This window comes from Heptranchias perlo, chromosome 29, assembly GCF_035084215.1.
Source record: "Heptranchias perlo isolate sHepPer1 chromosome 29, sHepPer1.hap1, whole genome shotgun sequence".
NCBI lineage: Eukaryota > Metazoa > Chordata > Chondrichthyes > Hexanchiformes > Hexanchidae > Heptranchias > Heptranchias perlo.
This window is the reverse complement of record NC_090353.1, coordinates 24,407,423-24,428,322: the sequence shown is the minus strand read 5'-3', so window position 1 is coordinate 24,428,322 and position 20,900 is coordinate 24,407,423. Positions and strand designations below refer to the sequence as shown.

Here is a 20,900-nt window from a genome sequence, read left to right as displayed (position 1 = left end):
AGGAAAGGGTTAATTAATCAGACTAACTTGAAGTGTGCTAATGTAATAGTTATTGATCTGTTTTTATATTGTAGTAGTAGCTTTTAACCTTTGTTAAATAGGGAAGTATGATTCTTAAGTTGTAATATCTTAAGAGCTACAAGTGGACAGCTACACTGCAATTCTAAGATGGTGACCAGTGAACTTTTGCACTGAGACTGACCCTATCAGCACCAACAGATTTTAATATGAAGTTACCACCTGCTTAATGAGAGAAGTTAATTGGAGAGGTGCCATTTCATGCTTTCAAGTTTCAGGGCAATTGTAAGCACTGATATCGGTGCAAGGACAAAGCTTCGCGGTTCTCTTGGGTCCAACTGACCCACATTCAACTGCTGTTCACATGGAACCCTTTGCAAAAGGAAAACATTTGAGAAAAACATTCTTTTTAATTAAGGATGCTGTAAAATGAGGTAATTAGCCAGTGCTGACTGGTACAGAATCAAAGGAAGACTTGTAGTTAAAAGTTTCACATGGTGGAATAGCAATTATATGTAACGAGAGAAAGTTTCAATAAGTTAACAAAATCTCATTAGCCCAACGGATATGGCCCGTTAGTAAGGAAATCAGCTTAGTAACTGAAGTTATTGATAAGGTATAGGTAAAATTTAGTTTCTCCTTTTATGGAGTGGTTCTTACCTTCTGATGTAACTATGTAATGTAGAAACCTGTGAATTGTCATGTCGTAGGGGTAAGAGAAAAATATAAAAGTGGCAAATTGTTAAGAGGATTTGGATTTGAAGGGTTTGATCAACCTGAATACTGAGGTCAGAACTGCAACATGTTTGTGGGGTTTGGTTAAGTACTATTGCATGTACCATATGCTTCACCTCAACATTTCAAGAACCTTTTTGATTTTGAGGAGTAGATCGAACATTTAAATCATAAATAAAATCCATGCTCTAACACAAGCATAAGTTTGAAGAGGAAATGTATCAGCCTGGATAGAAAGTTGGTTAATGGACAGGAAAAAGAGTTATGAAGGAAGCTCATGAAATGTTGACCTTTTTCCTTTCTCTGTAAATGCTGTATGACCTGCTGAGTGTTTCCAATGTTGTCTGTTTTTATTTCAGATTGCCAGCATCTGCAGTATTTTGCTTTTTGTTTTAAAGGGTTAAAGGGTGTGGCTCAGATTGGCACAGGGGGGAAGTAGTGTAACCCAGAAGGATTAGTGCTGGAGCCACTTTTATTCTCAGTAAACATAGATGACTTGGACATGGGTCTAGGGAACACGATCTTGAAATTTACTTATGATTCAAACAGAGGGGGTTTGGAAAACAATGAGGAGGACTGTAAATGACTCGAGGAAGACTTAGTTCGTGAAAGGGTAGATAGGTGGCAATTTAATGTGGAAAATTGTGAGATAATACATTTTAGGAGAAAAAAGAAGGAATGGGAATATACACTCAATGGAAAGATGCTGAAGGGTGTGAATGAACAGAGAAAACTATTTCCTGAAAGTGAGAGCCTTTTAACCTGCACTAACAACATTTTGGGTTTTATGAATAGCAAGATCGAATACAGGAATCAGAAAGTCCTCATAAAACATTACTTATACCACAGTTGGAGTAGTGTGTTCAGAGTTCGATGTTCCATTATAGAAAGGACTTTAAAGCCATAGAGAGTGTACAGTGGAGATTCATCAGGATTATGCAAGAGATGGAAATTTGAATTATATTTCAATTCCTTTGTGGTCTCGCCCCCTTCCTAAATTTGGAACCTCCTCCAACTTTCCATTCCTCTAACTCTGGCCTCTTGTGCATCTCCCCTCCCCCACTTTGCCCCATCATTGGCAGCTATGCCTTCAGCCACCTTAGCTTTTGGTTACCCCTCCTAATATAGTCTTTGACTTGTCATCCATTTTGTTTTGACTACGCCTCTGTGAAGCACTTTGGCAATGTTTTTCTCCATTAAAGACGCCAAATAAATGCAAGTTATTGTTAAGAGGAGAGATTTAAGAGACTGACACCGGCTGAAATCATGGAGTGCTTTGCCATGAGGGAGAGACCATTGCATAAGATAAATATTTGAAGCAGAACAAGATACAAGGCTATAGGGAGCAAGATTAGTTTTTGTTTGCTCCAGCAATGAGCTGGCACAGATACAATCTCCCTCCTTTTGTGCTGTAAATCGTGAATTTATTGGGAAAATAAAGGTGAGTTTAATGCACACGCCATTATTAGTGAGTAAATAACTCAGCAATTTGTGGCGAGGAAGAAACACTCAGTGAGTTGCCAAGGGGCACAAATTGCTGGTAGATTTAGCCTCGCAAAAACGGGAGCTGTCAACCTCCCCGTGAGTTTCAAGAAATTGCTGCATTTGCGCTGTTAAAACGAATACAATCTGCAACTGAAACCATTGATGGAGACGATGAGAAAATGCTGGAAACACTCAGCAGCTCTGATGAACGGTCATCGACCTGAAACATTAACGAATTTCTCTCTCCACTAATGCTGCCTGACCGGCTGAGTGTTTCCAACATTTTCTGGTTTTATTTCTAGCATCTGCAGTATTTTTCTTTTGTCAGAAAATATCACGGTGTGTACACAACTTTACCAAGAAAAATCAGATTGCATATTAAGTCGATTGCATTGTTAGTTTTAATGCTAGTTTGGTTAAATTATTTCACACATCCTTCCCCCCCGCCCCTATTGTAAATGCGTTTAATAGTTGGTGCTGTGCTAAACCAAGTGATTTACTTGTGACAGCAACCTGTAAATGGGCTGAAATTTGCATGGTCAGGGATTGTGCCAAGGAGACTGATTTCCCTCATTGGTCAAACTCGTTAAAGGGTTCCCTCCCACACATAAACGTGAATCCAGCCGGAAGCAGAGCCAAATGAAACAGATGATTTAAATTGAAATGGTTGAGATGTTTGAGAGCAGCAAATATTCACGTAAAACAGTTTTTTGGAAACGGAATCAAAACAAGAGGTAAGACGATGCGTTCCTTCATACACCAAAAGTAAGATTTGAAAGGTTGGTCTTTTTTCAAATGAATTGAAATGATTAATGATGAATGACGCTGTAGTACATTCAGAGGTGCAATCGAGTTTATAATGTCAGCAGATGAATGGAAGAGGAGGGGAATCATTCATCAATTTTGTTGTTGAGTTCTAATAACGAATTTTAACCTAATAATTGAAACTGTGCATAACATCCGATACGCGTTGTGTGCTGTGTTGTTTAATATCACAGCCGAACTTTATACAACTCTACCTCTGTATCTGGGCGAACGCTATAATTTCAGTGAAGTGACCTCCCCCTCCCCAATTTTATTGCTCGTTATCCACAGTAACAGATTGACTGGATTCAGACAATGTCATGAAATTGCACTTTTCTTCAACATTATAACAAGAAAAGGTTTATTTTTCTAATAAGCGATCCTTCACTTATCCCTAGCCTCAAACTCCTATCCCCATCGGAGCCTTTCTTGACTCTTGCTATTTTATCACTGCTGCTCTGATCACTGCACTTCTGAACTGCCTTTTTTGACTGGACAGGATTCAAGAAAAAGCTGAGCAATTATCCTATTCTCATCTGTAGCCTCCAACCTCCCCCCCCCCCTCCCCCGCCCCCATCAGAACCTTTCTTGGCTTTCTCTATTTCATAGCTACTACTGTGGTCAGTTCTCCTTTGAACACTCTCCTTGTGTTTCTTGCACCTGCACCTGCCCCTGCCAGGTGCTTCCAAGCTCTTTCATGCTCGTCTCAATGTGTTGAAATTAAGATGTGGAGATGCCGGTGATGGACTGGGGTGGACAAATGTAAGGAATCTTACAACACCAGGTTATAGTCCAACAGTTTTATTTGAAAATCACAAGCTTTCGGAGCTTACCTCCTTCGTCACTCACCTGACGAAGGACGTAAGCTCCGAAAGCTTGTGATTTTCAAATAAAACTGTTGGACTATAACCTGGTGTTGTAAGATTCCTTACATTTGAAATTAAGAGACAGCACACCATCATCTTCCCTAACTTGCTCTTTCCCAAGACTTCAAAACCATACCACTTTTTTTTCCCTTTGTAATGCTACCTGTTGACTTTTAACATCCAAGTGTGGTGTCACTTCACCACTATTTCTTGATTTACCAATTCTTTTCTTCTATATCCTGCCATCTATGTTTTGTGATTTAAAAAAAAAAAAAAATTCTTAACAAAAATTGGTCAGTTTCTAAGAATATAGGAAAAGTCATAGATGTGAAAAGACTATTTGGCCCATCAAAGCTCATCTCCTGTATGTTTAGTCATGTAAATGGTAATACTCTGCTGGTTCAAGACTATAAGAGAAAACAAGGTATTGAGGGGAGAAAAAAGGTATAAATTAGAACAAGAACAAAAAGTTGAGATTCTTGGGTAGAGGAATTTTCCTTTTCCCTGGTATTGAACATCCCGAGTGTCTAAGGGTGTATTTACACTACAGAAGTAGTGTTGATTGCAATGGTTTTGCTTGGCACCAAAGCTGAAGTTCTTGAGGTCCAACCTGACTTGAATGAAGTAGGATCCAATTCCCTCCTCTAGGTTGGGTCTGAACTCTGGACTTGCACTACTATTGCAGTGTAATTGCACCCCAAGTGTTCATTTTCTCTAGTCAGTTATACCCATAGTCAGTGCTGCTTTATAAATCCAGTTTTATTGAGCTAGAAACAAGATCATATGCTCTTGATTATTGTAACTATAAACCCCTCTGCAAGGAAGTTGAATCTGTAGTTACAGTCAGAGTTTCAAGGTTAAAGTTATTTCAGTCAACTCTGAGGAAAGTATGAAGTCTAATCACCAATATTGATGTATATTTAGGATTCCCGTGTGATTTGTACAGTTGCATCTGAGCAACTGTTTTCCAGAGGGTGAACGGTAATGCCCAGTAAGGGGGGGGGGGATTTTCAGATCACTGTATTTTTTCATTAACTGAAATAACAAAATATTCCATTGATAGAATGTTAGTTAAAGAAGCAATGACATCAAATGTATACAATGAGGTAGAATCTTTTAATTGCCAGCTAGTTATAGCACTTACTTTTGAGCTTTGATGTAATCTGAAGGAAAAATAAAAACTCACCAGGTTGCAAGTAATACTGGTCTATTTATTCCTCCATTTTTAATTTCTCTGATTCATGTATCTGGTCCTATTGTGCTGTTCCCTGCCTCTACTGATATTTGAAAATTGTAGATGTTTTCATTAGGGCAATTACCTCTGGCTAAAGTCAACTAACAGTTTTTGTAAAGTGCAAAACTGAGATGTTAGCAACAGATAACAAAATCCTTTCATCCCAGTGCAGGTGTGTGCCCGATTTATAGAATTGTTAAAACCATACACTCCTTTTTCAGTGTAGGGCTGGTTTAAGTGTGGAGAAAGAGTGACTTTAATTAACTGTTTTTTTTTATTCAATGTTTTTTCTGCAGTCAGATGTTTGTTACTTTTATCAGAATACAAATGCATGATGACTGAAGCAAGAGGGATTGCAAAGGCTGAAAAGCAATCATATGGTTCAGATGATGTCCTAACTCATGAATCGAAAACTCCAGCAATCACCATGGTTTATCTGAACCTAACTTTGTGCTATATGTTTAATATTTAGATGTTAAAGAATGTTATGACTAAGTATAAAATTGCCTTTATTTAATGTTACAGGTAAATGGACACTATCCAGATAAACAGAATATTTACAGTGCTGACAAATTTTATTACTCTCCTCAATGTCCAATCAACAAAGATGCTTCTCCTGCACTAACCCTCGACATATAATTGATCCTTGAAATGGGATTGTTCATTTTTTTTATTTGGCAAATACTAGCATGGAGCTTCTGAATAGTCTTGTATCTGCAGTGGCTTCAGATTGACTGGACTAGGAGAAAGTCAGCCTCCATTGTATCATTGAAGTCAAAGCAGGGTAAAATGTTCAAAATTAAAGGCTCTTTACGAATGCTATGTGCATTCAGATAATAAGATAGAGAAATTAGTTGCACAAATAGCGATAAATGAGTTTGATCTAATAGCCATTACAGAGACATGGTTGCAAGGTGGCCAAGGTTGGGAACTAAATATTCCAGGGTACTTATAGAATCATAGAATCATAGAAGTTACAACATGGAAACAGGCCCTTCGGCCCAACATGTCCATGTCGCCCAGTTTATACCACGAAGCTAGTCCCAATTGCCTATAGAATCATAGAAATTGCCTATAGAATCATAGAATTGCCTATAGAATCATAGATTCTGAAAAGATAGGCAGAGTGGAAAAGGAGGTGTCGTAGTCCTGATAACAAAGGATGACATAAGGACAGTGGTGAGAAATGATCTTGACTCGGAAGATCAGGAAGTAGAATTATTATGGGTGGAGATAAGAAATAATAAGGGACAGAAAACACTGGTGGGAGTAGTTTATAGGCCACCTAATAGAACCTATACTGTTGGACAGAGTATTAATCAAGAAATAATAGGATCTTGTGACAAAGGTAATGCAATAATCGTGGGGGACTTTAATCTTCATATAGATGAGACAAATCAAATTGGCAAAGGTAGTCTGGAAGATGAGTTCATTGAATGCATTCAAGACAGTTTCCTAGAACAATACGTCATGGAACCAACCAAGGAACAGGCTATTTTAGATCTTGTCTTGTGTAATGAGACAAGGTTAATTAGTAATCTCTCAGTAAAGGATCCCCTAGGGAAGAGTGATCATAACATGATAGAATTTCACTGAGTTTGAGAGTGAGTTACTTAAGTCAGAAGCTAGAGTTTTAAACTTAAAGCCAGTTACATTGGTATGAGGGGTGTGTTGGCAAAAGTAGATTGGGAAATTAGATTAAAGGGCATGACGGTAGATAAGCAATGGCAAACATTTAAAGAAATATTTCAATATTCTCAATGAATATACATTCTATTGAGAAATAAAAACTCCACGGGAAAAGTGATTCATCCGTGGCTAACTTAAAAAAAAAAGTATAGTATTAGATTAAAAGAAGAGGCCCAAAATGTTGCCATGAAATGTAGTAAGCCTGAGGACTGGGAGCATTTTAGAAATCAGCAAAGGATGATCAAAAAATTGATAAGGGAGAAAATAGAATATGCAAGTAAACTAGCAAGAAATATAAAAAGATTGTAGGAGCTTCTACAAGTGCGTATATTTTTTTTTAAAAGTAGCAAAAGTTAATGTTGGTCCCTTTAGAGGCTGAGACAGGAGAAATTATAATGGGGAATAAGGAAATGGCAGACGTTAAACAAATTTTGTATCTCTCGTCACAGTAGAAGACACAAAAAGCTTACCAGAAATAATGGGGAAACAAGTGAGGAACTAAAAGTAATTATAATCAGTAGAGGAAGAAGTACTGGAGAAGCTAATGGACTAAAAGCTGATAGTCTACATCCTAAGGTTCTAAAAGAGGTGGCTGCAGATAGTGGGTGCATTGGTTATGATCTTCCAAAATTCCTTAGATTCTAGAATGGTCCCAGCAGATTGGAAGGTAGCAAATGTAACCCTGCTATTCAAGAAAGGAGGAAGAGAGAAAACAGGGAACTACAGGCCAGTTAGCCTGACATCAGTCGTCTGGAAAATGCTGGAGTGCATTACTAAGGAAGTGGTAACAGGGCACTTCGAAAATCATAATATGATTAGGTAGTGTCAACATGGTTTTATGAAAGAGATATCGTGTTTGACATCTATTAGTTTTTTGAGGATGTAACTAGCAGGGTAGATAAAGGGGAACCAGTGGATGTAGTATATTTGGATTTGCAAAAGGCATTTGATAAGATGCCACGTAAAAGGTTGTTACACAAGGTAAGGGCTCATGGGGTTGGTATAAATATATTGGCATGGGTAGTGGATTGGCTAATGGACAGAAAACAGAGTAGGGATAAACGGGTCATTTTCAGGTTGGCAGGCTGAAACTAATGGGGTGCCGTAAGGATCAGTGCTTGGGCCTCGGCTATTTACAATCTAAATTAATGACTTAGATGGAGGGACTGAGTGTAATGTATCTGTTTGCTGACGATACAAAACTAGGTGGGAAAGTAAGCTGTGAGGTGGACACAGTCTGCGAAGGGATATAGACAGGTTAAATGAGTGGGCAAAAAGGTGGCAGATGGAGATTAATGTGAGGTTATTCACTTTGGTGGGAAGAATAGAAAAACAGAATATTTTTTTAAATGGTGAGAAACTATTAAATATTGATGTCCAGAGGAATTTGGGTGTCCTCGTATAAGAAACACAAAGTTGTTATGTAGGTATATATCCATAATTTAATAGGACAAAGTCAGCATAGCTTTATGAAGGGGAAGTCATGTCTGACAAATTTGCTTGAGTTCTTTGAAGACATAACGTACAGGGTGGATAAAGGGGAACCAGTGGACATAGTGTATTTAGACTTCCAGAAGGCATTCGACAAGGTGCCACATAAAAGATTATTGCTCAAGATAAAGAATCACTGGATTGGGGGTAATATTCTGGCATGGGTGGAGGATTGGTTATCTAACAGGAAGCAGAGAGTTGGGATAAATGGTTCATTCTCGGACTGGCAACCAGTAGCCAGTGGTGTTCCGCAGGGGTCGGTGCTGGGTCCCAACTCTTTACAATCTATATTAACGATTTGGAGGAGGGGACCGAGTGTAACATATCAAAGTTTGCAGATGATACAAAGATGGGAGGGAAAGTAGAGAGTGAGGAGGACATAAAAAACCTACAAGGGGATATAGACAGGCTGGGTGAGTGGGCGGAGATTTGGCAGATGCAATACAATATTGGAAAATGCGAAGTTATGCACTTTGGCAGGAAAAATCAGAGAGCAAGTTATTATCTTAATGGCGAGAAACTGGAAAGTACTGCAGTACAAAGGGATCTGGGGGTCCTAGTGCAAGAAGATCAAAAAGTTAGTATGCAGGTGCAGCAGGTGATCAAGAAGGCCAACGGAATGTTGGCTTTTATTGCTAGGGGGATAGAATATAAAAACAGGGAGGTATTGCTGCAGTTATATAAGGTATTGGTGAGACCGCACCTGGAATACTGCATACAGTTTTGGTCTCCATACTTAAGAAAAGACATACTTGCTCTCGAGGCAGCACAAAGAAGGTTCACTTGGCTAATCCCGGGGATGAGGGGGTGGACATATGAGGAGAGGTTGAGTAGATTGGGACTCTACTCATTGGAGTTCAGAAGAATGAGAAGCGATCTTATTGAAACATATAAGATTGTGAAGGGGCTTGATCGGGTGGATGCGGTAAGGATGTTCCCAAGGATGGGTGAAACTAGAACTAGGGGACATAATCTTAGAATAAGGGGCTGCTCTTTCAAAACTGAGATGAGGAGAAACTTCTTCACTCAGACAGTAGTAGGTCTGTGGAATTTGCTGCCCCAGGAAACTGTGGAAGCTACATCATTAAATAAATTTAAAACAGAAATACAGTTTCCTAGAAGTAAAGGGAATTAGGGGTTACGGGGAGCGGGCAGGAAATTGGACATGAATTTAGATTTGAGGTTAGGATCAGATCACCCAAGATCTTATTGAATGGCGGAGCAGGCTCGATGGGCCTACTCCTGCTCCTATTTCTTGTGTACAGCAAGCAATTAGGAAGGCAAATGGCATGTTGGCCTTTATCGCAAGGCGTTGGAGTACGAGAGTAAGGAAGTCCTGCTGGAATTGTATAGGGCCTTAGTGAGATCACACCTGGGGTACTGCGTACAGTTTTGGTCTCCTTTTTATCTAAGGCAGGATATACTTGCCTTGGAGGCTGTGCAATGAGTGTTCACTAGATTGATTCCTGGGATGAGAGGGTTGTCCTGTGAGGAGAGATTGAGTAGAATGGGCCTTTACTCTCATGTTTAGAAGAATGAGTGGTGATCTCATTGAAACATATAAGATTCTGAAGGGGCTTAACAGGGTAGATGCTGCGAGGCTGCTTCCCCTGGCTGGAGAGTCTAGAATTAGGGGACATAGTCTTAGGATAAGGGTTTGACTATTTAAGACTGAGATGAGGAATTTCTTCACTCAGAGGGTTGTGAATCTTTGGAATCCTCTACCACAGAGGGCTATGGATGCTCAGTTGAGTATATTCAAGGCTGAGATAGATGGGTAGGTGGGTGAACTCCAGGGATATGGGGATTTGGTGGGAAAGTGGAGTTGAGGCCAAAGATCAGTGATGATCTTGAATGGTGTGGAGCAGGCTTGAGGGGCCAAATAGCCTGTTCCTATTTCTTGTGTTCGGTGCAGCTCTCATAACTACATTAGATGGTCTGTTTTCACAGGTTGAGTCATACAGGATGTTTGAATTGAATGGAAGGCTTGACTCATTAATCTGTGCCAAACACTTTGACCTATCCGATGAATCCCTATCCAAGTACAATAACAGCAATCACAACATGCATACCAAGACCCTCTGAACTAGCATGTCTCTGCCTGAGTGGAGTAAATCAGCCAGACTGTAATATGACTCAGTAACTGCTTTTAACCCTGTGTGCTGTGACCAGCAAGAAAAAAATCCAGTAAATAAATCAACTTAGATAAAAGTGCTGCACCCTCCCCTTTCTCCACTACATGCTGGCTTTCAGTGACACCATCTGCAGGCACGTGGTCAGTGTCCATGTGTATGCTGATGAGACCCAATTCTACCTCACAACCATTCCCTTCAAACTCGTGACCAGCTCTGCTGTCAGGCTGCCTGTTTGCATCAAGTCATGAAATTAGTCAAAATTTTCTTCAACTGTGTGTCGGGAAGACCAAAGCTATCATTTTTGACCCTGCCTTTTGCCCCACCATTGGTGCCAGAGCCTTTAGCTGCATTTTACAGTACTCTTGAGGAATTTCCTCCCTAAACAATTCTACCTCTCCGCTTGCTGGTTCACCATCAAATGAATAACTTATCTTTAGCAAGTTGAAAAGCAAAGCCTATAAGCAATGTCAATGTTTTGCATTTCATTTCTTATGTTGCCTTGCTACTTTGCCTGCTTTCCTGCAGCTGTGTGTGTACCTACTCATTTTCATCAGGCTAGCAAGGGTGCATTCACATCCATTCCCAACCATCCACATGTTCAGACACTAAAGCAGGGAACCATACCCTTCACCCTGCTGGAAGGATGTTTGTAACCAACCCCCCCCCCCCCCACCTGGCTTGTGTGTGACTTTTTTTAAACAAAAGGTAAGCTTTTGAACTGAGTAGATTGGGCTCATTTTCCAATTTGCAATCTAACTTGCACAGTTTTTAAATTTTGATATTTAATTCCCATTTGGTTGAGATTTAAATCTGTTACTTTTTGGCATTTTGACTTTTTAAAAAAAAATTCAAATAGACAAGGCCTCCTTGTGGTAAGCATGAGAAACAAAGCTTCAACTGCTTGCCTGGGAATTCTCCCTAGAACTTCCAGTATTATGAAGCATCATTCCACTAGTAAAGTGTCAAAAGACTGGAGGCACTTATAACTAGCATCATATTTTTATATCAATTTTATAGTGTTTGATTTAATAGTATTAACCATCATTTGGCACAAGTTTTTGCCTGTTTCCTGTTATTAACCTTGGTCTTGTTGACCGTGAACAAAGGTTTGAGAACTGACCTTGAAAATGTCATGATATGTATTGTAAAAGTAGATATGAGCTGACTTTAGTATGCATCATAAGTTGCTGATTACACCACCCCTTGTAACTTGACAGTAGCACAGGACCCATTCTAACTTGCACTGCTAACCCTTTGCTGATAAAAGCTGATGCTTTTCCAAAAATGTTACATTCAACCTTTGTATTCCTAAGCTTTCAATTTGTTTTCTGTTTATATTTGAAGTCTGTGCTTAAGAGTACAGATCAATTATGACCAATTGTATGGCACTTCAGTGTGTGGAACAAGCACAAGAAAATGATAATGAATCTATGGGGAAATTTTAGCTGTTTACAGGAAAATGATTTCACAAGATGGGAGACCTGAGCATAAGATACTAAAAATAACTCAATTTCTGTAGGGCTACGGTATTCCTACAGCAACCCAACCATGTAAGCTTCATGTTAGCCATCTGAGGGCACTCAAACTCAACCTAGACATTGGACCCATTAACTGCAATTGATTGTTTTCAGGACAGAGCAAGCAGAGTGGTTGCTTTGCAATCAGAACATATTTGCTCAGGAATAATTTGAAGTGGCATGACGCATACCAGACAGTAATTTATATTCTGTTCAATATATGGAAAACAAGTTCAGAGAGACACAAGCAAAGGAAGATTCCTTCCAAGCATGCAGTAACCAAATTTAAAGTGAACAGCCACATTTTTTTTTTAATTAAAAATTAGACCTTATCATTTGAATTGTGACAATCCCTATCCATCGTATTTGCATCCTTTCATTTTGTGATTGCTATCTGCATTAAATGACCTGCTTATATCTACATTACTTGTGCCTTTTTTAGCATTAATAACCTGGACTGTGACATTTCAGTCTTTTTCCAATGAAAACAAATTAAATTCTTTCAGATTCTGGTTACATCCTGCATTAATTCTTGGATGTTCTTCAGGAAGATTTCTCCAATCATTCATATCCTTTTGAAGGCAGGACAGCTAAAATGCACGCAATATAGCCTTTCTAATGAATTGTTAAAATAGCTTGTAGTGTCACACTGAATCCTTTCAGTGAGTTATTGATAATTGTACTCAAATCTTTTTCTTTTCCCAATCTACCAAAAATAAACTCACTATAGAAGTGAACCATTCTATGTATCCAATACCAGGTGCATTGCCCTAAATTTCTTATGGTGCTCTTGCGACATTGGGGGCAATTTTCAAAATCTGGCTACCTGTTTTCTCGCCAGAGAAATGGGCGACCAGTAATTGAAAATCGGGGAGGGGAGGCTGCTGCCCCCTTCCCCCAGGTCACCACTTTGATGCCCAAGGCTCATCTACACAGGTTATAGGACCCCAATTGTGATTTTTCATATACATATGGGCAGAGAGTCTGCTGTGCATGCTCCGCCTGGTTGTAACAGGCAAAAAGCGGCCTAACCAGTGATCCTAATAGGGAAGGAGGCCATTCACCAAAAAAAAATCAGCTCAGGAAGCTTTCAATTTTTTTTGGTGGGCCCACTGTAGGCTCTTGATGTTTTATACAAGTTAGTACCAGATTGACTGCAGAAAGTTTTAAAATTATAAAATACTTTGATGCAATTTCAAAGCTAGTTAATATTGGCTTCATTATTTCAAGAATCAGCATGTGATTCTTGAGTCAAACGTGTAGAGTCAATTTCTGTTGACACGTACCTGAGAAACATTCAAGAAATCTTACCAGGAACCTATGTCTGTGACCAGGTTTTTAATTGCAATGTTGGCAGTTGTTACAGAACAGAACAAAACATTGACTGCTTATTCTGTAAAGCAGACAATTCCTGCAAGGATGGAGTAACTATAGTCATGATTAACACAAGTAGGACTGCAGCATTCTGTTGACTTATTCATAGGAGTGCAAATCCTTGGTACTTCAAGAGTGTAGCCATTTCTCTCTCAATTATTTCAGCCAGTGAAACTCATGGATGGGCAAGGTTACTTTTAAGTTTTTTTTTAAAAGTGCTTCATGCCCGTTTATAATATGAAGCTCTGTTGAAGGGATTTATTTTGATCAGATTATTGTGCATCTCCAGCAAATGGCTTCTCTCAGATCAAAAACAGATACATTACTTGGTGTGGTCTAATTCTGCTATTTTAAAGTCATCCTGTAATAATAAATATGACTGACTGACTATACAAATAAAGGTCTAGGCACCCCCGACTGGAGGATATTTCTGTTAGGGTGGGACTTCTGCCCGGCCTTGAGATTTCCTCCCCCACCCCCAATTCCAGCTGGATTTCTGGCCCCAGGATCGTTTACAAGTCGGAAGAGGGCTGCCTAGCCTCTTGTCAGAGAGTTAGACCAGTACAGACTAAGTGGTAGCTGCCCAAGACAATTTTTTGACCTCAATTTAAGTTTTGATGATGGGGCTTATGCATGGTCACCCTCTGAGAACATTTGCACAGGACCCTCTTTAAGCCTCATGGTCAGGTGATCATTGAACACTGGGTGCTAGGCCTTAACGTGGCCCTGCACGACAAGTTATGCGTCAAAATACTTTCCACCTGCTGACGTATGGGCAGGAGTATTCTACCCTGAAAGGATCTACCCTCAAAACAGTGAGGTAGCTCCTGCACCTAGGGAGAACATACCTGAGTAGCTTGCGTGTCTCCAACTCTTCCCAGATCTGCCAAAATAAAATCAGCAAGTTGCTACCTGTTGATAGTGACAAATTGGTGATTTAATCTTTGGAAAATTACAAAGTCTCAAAGTTACGTACATACGATGCATGATTATCCTCCGATTTCCCCAAGATGTTGGTATTTTTCAAGTTCACAGTACAGGCTTTGAGGCCAGTTTTTTTTTTACAGAATTCTTGATGATTTTACCAGTAAATACTGAACCTAGGTTGGCACTAAACCAACAATCATCTGTCAAACACTAAAATCTAATCAATACACCTTTTTCAATGAATTTAATGAACTAATCAGCATGACAAGTACATCCAAAATCCATCTATTGTTTCACAAAAGGAATAATTGTACAGAAATTTCTATATTAATGTAATGCGGATGGGGATGCGGGTCATGCTCGACTCTGACACTCCAAGTAGATCCTAGCTCTCTTTCATTATCAATTTGAGATGGCATGAAGGGCACTGTTGGATGAAACAAAAGGGGTTGAGTTGCAGGTTAATCAGTAATGCTGGGCAGCATGCCAACTGGGAGTATTCTCAAAAGTACACAACGTAATTGCAGGCTGCACTCCGCAATGTTCCAAGTAAAGCAACGTGGCTCAAACAAACCATTCTGTTTCGTGCACAGTGACTCATCATAGAATCATAGACAGTTACGGCACAGAAGGAGGCCATTCGGCCCATTGTGTCTGTGCCGGTCCAAAAAAGAAGAGGTATCCAGCTTAATCCCACTTTCCAGCACTTGGTCTGTAGCCCTATAGGTTACAGCACTTCAAATGCTCATCCAAGTACTTTTTAAATGAGTTGAGGGTTTCTGCCTGTACCACCCTTTCAGGCAGTGAGCTCCAGGACCCCACCTCTTTTTGAAATAGTGCCGTGGGATCCTCCACGCCTACCCAAGAGGGCAGATGCGGCCTCAGCCCAAACGTCCCATCCAAAAGACGGTACCTCTGACAGTGCAGCACTATACTGGAAGTAGGGATTAGAGTTGGGAATATTAAAGAAATAAACCAACTCAACTAAAGTTGCCAATTTAAAACTTCAAGTTTGCTCTTCCAAACTTGGTAACTTCCTGCTATTTTTCTGAAAGGTCTTCACCTTGGTAGTGGAGCAAGGGAGTTCAGAAAAAAGCTATTGCTAGCAGTAACTCTAATGTCTCAACTTCAGGTGATGCTGATGCCTCTGGAAGCTCAGATCCAGTTATAGAGATACTGGCATCTATGGCAGCAATATGAACTGGCCATTGACAGGCTAAGTGACTCAGGCTGTCCATATGCTTGGAAGTGTAGTTCTTTGCTTGCTGATAGTTATGGGCCCCAGTCATTGGGACTGCCAAATCTGGAGACCCCTGGATGATAAGGAGAATACAGGGTAAGATAAGGGAAGCTTAAATCAGACACCGAGAGCTTAATGATGCAGAAAGCCTAGAGGAGTATAGAAAGTGCAGGGGTGAAATTAAAAAGGAAATTAGGAGGGCATGAAAAATTATATAAAAGATCTTTGGGTTTTCCTTAAAGAGCAAGAGGCTAAGGAAAGAGTAGGCCCTATTAGAGACCAAAAAGGTAATCTATGTGTGGAGGCGGAAGATGTGGGTATGGTTCTTGATGAATACTTTGCGTCTGTCCTCACAAAGGAGGGGGACGATGCAGAGATTGTAGTTAAGGAGGAGTGTAAAATATTGGATGGGATAAACATATATAAAGAATCTTACAACACCAGGTTATAGTCCAACAATTTTATTTGAAAATCACAAGCTTTCAGAGGCTTTCTCCTTCGTCAGGTGAATGTGGGAATCCTTGAATGTTTCACATTTATATTCAGAGAACAATACCTGGTGATTACAGATCATCTTTCCAACTGCCCGTTGTCAAGGCAATCAAAGTGTTCAGACAGAGAGGTGTTACCTACAGGACCACCGAATATACAAACGGCCAGAACACAAAACAGAGAGAGAGAGGGAGAAACATCCGAAAGGAAGAGAAAGACAGAGAATGACCCGTTGTATTAAAAACAGATAACTTTTATTCGCTGGTGGGGTTTCGTGTAGCGTGACATGAACCCAAGATCCCGGTTGAGGCCGTCCTCATGGGTGCGGAACTTGGCTATCAATTTCTGCTCGACGATTTTGCGTTGTCGTGTGTCTCGAAGGCCGCCTTGGAGAACGCTTACCCGAACGCTTACATTGGCGAGACCATGCAGACACTGCGACAACGGATGAACGGACACCGCGCAACAATCGCCAGACAGGAGGGTTCCCTCCCAGTCGGGGAACACTTCAGCAGTCAAGGACATTCAGCCACCAATCTTCGGGTAAGCGTTCTCCAAGGCGGCCTTCGAGACACACGACAACGCAAAATCGTCGAGCAGAAATTGATAGCCAAGTTCCGCACCCATGAGGACGGCCTCAACCGGGATCTTGGGTTCATGTCACGCTACACGTAACCCCACCAGCGAATAAAAGTTATCTGTTTTTAATACAACGGGTCATTCTCTGTCTTTCTCTTCCTTTCGGATGTTTCTCCCTCTCTCTCTCTCTCTCTCTGTTTTGTGTTCTGGCCGTTTGTATATTCGGTGGTCCTGTAGGTAACACCTCTCTGTCTGAACACTTTGATTGCCTTGACAACGGGCAGTTGGAAAGATTATCTGTAATCACCAGGTATTGTTCTCTGAATATAAATGTGAAACGTTCAAGGATTCCCACATTCACCTGACGAAGGAGAAAGCCTCCGAAAGCTTGTGATTTTCAAATAAAATTGTTGGACTATAACCTGGTGTTGTAAGATTCTTTACATTTGTCAACCCCAGTCCATCACCGGCATCTCCACATCAGGGATAAACATAGTGAGAGAGGAAGTATTAAGGGGATTAGCATCTTTGAAAGTAGATAAATCGCCAGGCCTGGATGAAATGTATCCCAGGATGTTAAGAGAAGCAAGGGAGGAAATAGCATTTTCTGAATCTCCCTGGCTATAGGCTGGAGGATTGGAAGACTGCTAACGTTGTACCGTTTTTTTAAAAAGGGAGAAAGAGAGAGACCGAGTAATTATAGGGCAGTCAGTCTAACCTCGGTGGGCAAATTATTGGAATCAATTCTGAGGGGCAACATAAATCGTCATTTAGAAAGGCAAGGATTAATCATGGATTTGTTAAGGGTAGGTTGCATCTGACTAACTTGATTGAATTTTTTTGAGGCGGTCGATGCGGGTACGCGTTTGATGTAGGGTACCTGGATTTTAGTAAGGCTTTTGACAAGGTCCCATGTGGCAGACTAGTCAAAAAAGTAAAAGCCCATGGGATCCAAGGAAAAGTGGCTAGTTGGATCCAAAATTGGCTCAGTGGCAGGAAGCAAAGGGTAATGGTTGACGGGTGTTTTTGCGACTGGATGGCTGTTTTCAGTGGGGTTCCGCAAAGCTTGGTACTAGGTCCCTTGCTTTTTGTGTATATATTAATGATTTGGACTTGAGTGTGGGGGGGCTTGATGATACAAAAATTGGCCGTACGATTGGTAGTGAGGAGGAAAGCTGTAGACTTCTGCCCACCTGACCAGTCTATTGATATCTACCTGCAAAGTGGCAAATGGAATTAAAACTGGAGAAGTGTGAGGTAATGCATTTGGAGAGGGCAAACAAGGCAAGAGATTACACAATAAATGGGAGGATACTGAGGTGTAGAGGAAGTGAGGGACCTTGGACTGCACGTCCACAGATCCCTGAAGGTAGCAGGACAAGTAGATAAAGTGGTTAAAAAGACATATGGAATACTTTGCTTTATTAGCCAAGGCACAGAATATAAGAGCAGGGAGGTCATGCTAGAACTGTATAAAACATTGGTTAGGCCACTGTTTGAGTACTGTGTACCGTACTGGCCACCACAGTACAGGAAAGATGTGATTGCACTTGAGGGTACAGAGGTGATTTATGAGGATGTTGCGAGGGCTGGAGAATTTTAACTGAGAAAAGATTGGATAGGCTGGGGTTGTTTTCTTTGGAACAAAGGAGGCACGGGAGATTTAATTGAGGTATATAAAATTATGACACGACTAGATAGGTCCTCCCTATTCACTCTATTCCCTTAGCAGAGGGGCCAGTGACCAGGGGGCATAGATTTAAAGTAATTGGTAGAAGGATTAGAGGGAGCTGAGGAGAAATGTTTTCACCGAGGGTGGTGGGGGTCTGGAACTCACTGCCTGAAAGGGTGGTAGAGGCAGAAACCCTCAACTCATTTTTAAAAATACTTGAATGTGTACTTGACGTGCTGTAACCTACAGGACTATGGACCAAGTGCTGGAAAGTGGGATTAAGCTGGATATCTCATTTTTGGCTGGCATGGGCACGTGGGCCGAATGGCCTCCTTCTGTGCTGCAACTTTATATGATTTAGGTAATGACTGATAGCCAGAAAACACATTGCAAGTTGTGGCTTAATAACAACTGGGTAAGGGGAAGCTTTTGTGTGCCTTTTTTTGCTGCTTTTGTTCCAGTGCTGGGAAATCTGTGCCTCAATCTAAGCGAGGCAGTTTTCACAAGTCCTTAGGACAGTATTGTAGAACCACTGCCATATTGGTTTCTGAGCCTTGTTTTCAGCTGCAGGACATCTGTTTCATGTGGGTAAACTGTTGAGAATTACGTGTCTGCCAAAGGACTAATTAAGAGTTGCCTGGCACCAACTGGTTTTGCATGTGTAATTAAGTCACATTGCTGGTTTCTTCAGTTAATAACAATAGATCAGCTTTCTGACCACAGACTTGCTTGTGATCAACTAATTGGATTTTTTTTTGCATATGATTTGCTTGTAGAAATACTTAGCTTTTTCAGCTAGTGTGTAGTACTTTGATCCTGCAACTTGTGGACTGTTTGTTTAAATTCTTAAGTCTAGTTGACTGTTAGTCTATAGTCATTCTTGGCCACAAATACCTGGATATTTTTTGTTGGGCAGTAAGGGCTCCTTATTGATGAACTGATACATTTACTTTAGTTTCTACTATAAATATTTTCCATTGCCAGTGATAAGCCCCTGTTTTTAAAGTTTTGTTACATGTACTCTGGGTTTATAATAAATAATGAATAGGAATGTCAAGGAAGGCATGCCTACTCCATTGATGTTTCCATTTGGCTGCAACTACAATCTTTAAAGAAATTCTTCCCCTATTCCTCACTCTCTTAATATCTCATAAGGGACAGCTGACACGCAGAGGACATCATTTATATGGTAAATGTTTTTTTTCTCTGACTAGCATCCTGAGTTCTCAAAAAAGATGGAAATTGGACATGGATCAATGCTCAATATTCAAAATTAACAGATGCTGCGTGACAGAAACTATATAATATTTGAAAAATTACTAAATATTCAGTGCTGAGATGTTTAGCTGGAAGAGCAGGCATCGGTCTGTAAAGTTAATTTGAGTTTTTTTCCCTTCCCCTGCAGAACAAATTTTGGCTCATGAATATATTTAATAGTATTTGAACACCTCATTTCATTATTTCTTTTTTACTGATTGACTTTCCTGCAGTCAGTCTTAATTGCTGACACGAGAGCTTTCTTTTAAGAACATAAGAAATAAGAGCAGGAGTAGGCCATACCGCCCCTCGAGCTTGCTGGGCCATTCAATAAGATCATGGCAGATATTCTACCTCAGCTCCATTTCCCTTGATTCCCTTAGTGTCCAAAAATCTATTGATCTCAGTCTTGAATATACTCAATGACTGAGCATCCACAGCCGTCTGAGTGAAGACATTTTTCTGATCTCGGTCCTAAATAGCCAACTCCTTTTATCTTGAGACTATGACCCCTAGTTCTAGCCAGGGGAAACAGCCTCTCAGCATTTATCCTGTCAAGCCCTCTAAGAATTTTATGTTTCACTGAGATCACCTCTCATTCTTCTAAACTCCAGAAAATATAGGCCCATTCTACGCAATCTCTCCTCATAGGATAACCCTCTCATCCTAGGAATCAATCTAGAGTACCTTCGTTGCACCCCCTCCTAGGTAAGGAGACCAAAACTGTACACAGTACTACAGGTGTGGTTTCTCCAGAGCTCTCTAATTGCAGCAAGACTTCCTTACTCTTAAACTCCAATCCCCTTGCAATAAAGGGTAATGTACAATTTGCCTCTTTAATTGCTTGGTGTACCTGCATGTTAACTTTCTGTGATTCATGTACAAGGACACCCAAATCCCTCTGAATACCAACATTTCTTGACTCTCTCTCTCCTTTTTAAAAAAAAATATTCTGCTTTTCTATTCTTCTTACTAAAGTGGATAATTTTACATTTCCCCCACATTATGCTCCACCTTCTCGCCCACTCACTTAACCTGTCTATAATCTCTTTGCATCCTCCTTACAGCTTACTTTTTCCACCTAGCTTTGTATCATCAGCAAACTTGAATATATTACGCTCGGTCCCCTCATCTAAGTCACTGATAAATTAAACAGCTGAAGCCCAAGCACTGATCCTTGTGGCACTCCAATAGTTACAACCTGCCAACCCGAAAATGACCTGTTTGTTCCCACTTTCTGTTTTCTGTCTGTTAACCAATCCTCAATCCATGCTAATATATTACCTGCGATCCCATGAGCCCTAATCTTGTGTAACAACCTCTTGAGTGGCAGCTTACCAAATGCTTTTAGAGAATCCAAATATACTGCATCCACTGGTTTCCCC

General features: G+C 40.4%; 1 protein-coding gene across 1 annotated transcript in view; it reads left to right on the top strand.

The window, feature by feature from the left end:
* Window positions 1-1,255: 1,255 nt before the first annotated feature.
* Window positions 1,256-20,900, top strand: part of si:zfos-943e10.1 (GRAM domain-containing protein 2B) — an 84,653-nt gene continuing 65,008 nt past the window's right edge. The window contains exons 1-4 of the mRNA XM_067968625.1: window positions 1,256-1,331; window positions 4,207-4,332; window positions 5,439-5,592; window positions 7,281-7,432. Coding sequence (XP_067824726.1) covers window positions 1,256-1,331; window positions 4,207-4,332; window positions 5,439-5,592; window positions 7,281-7,432 — 508 coding nt within the window. The remainder of the gene's footprint in view (window positions 1,332-4,206; window positions 4,333-5,438; window positions 5,593-7,280; window positions 7,433-20,900) is intronic.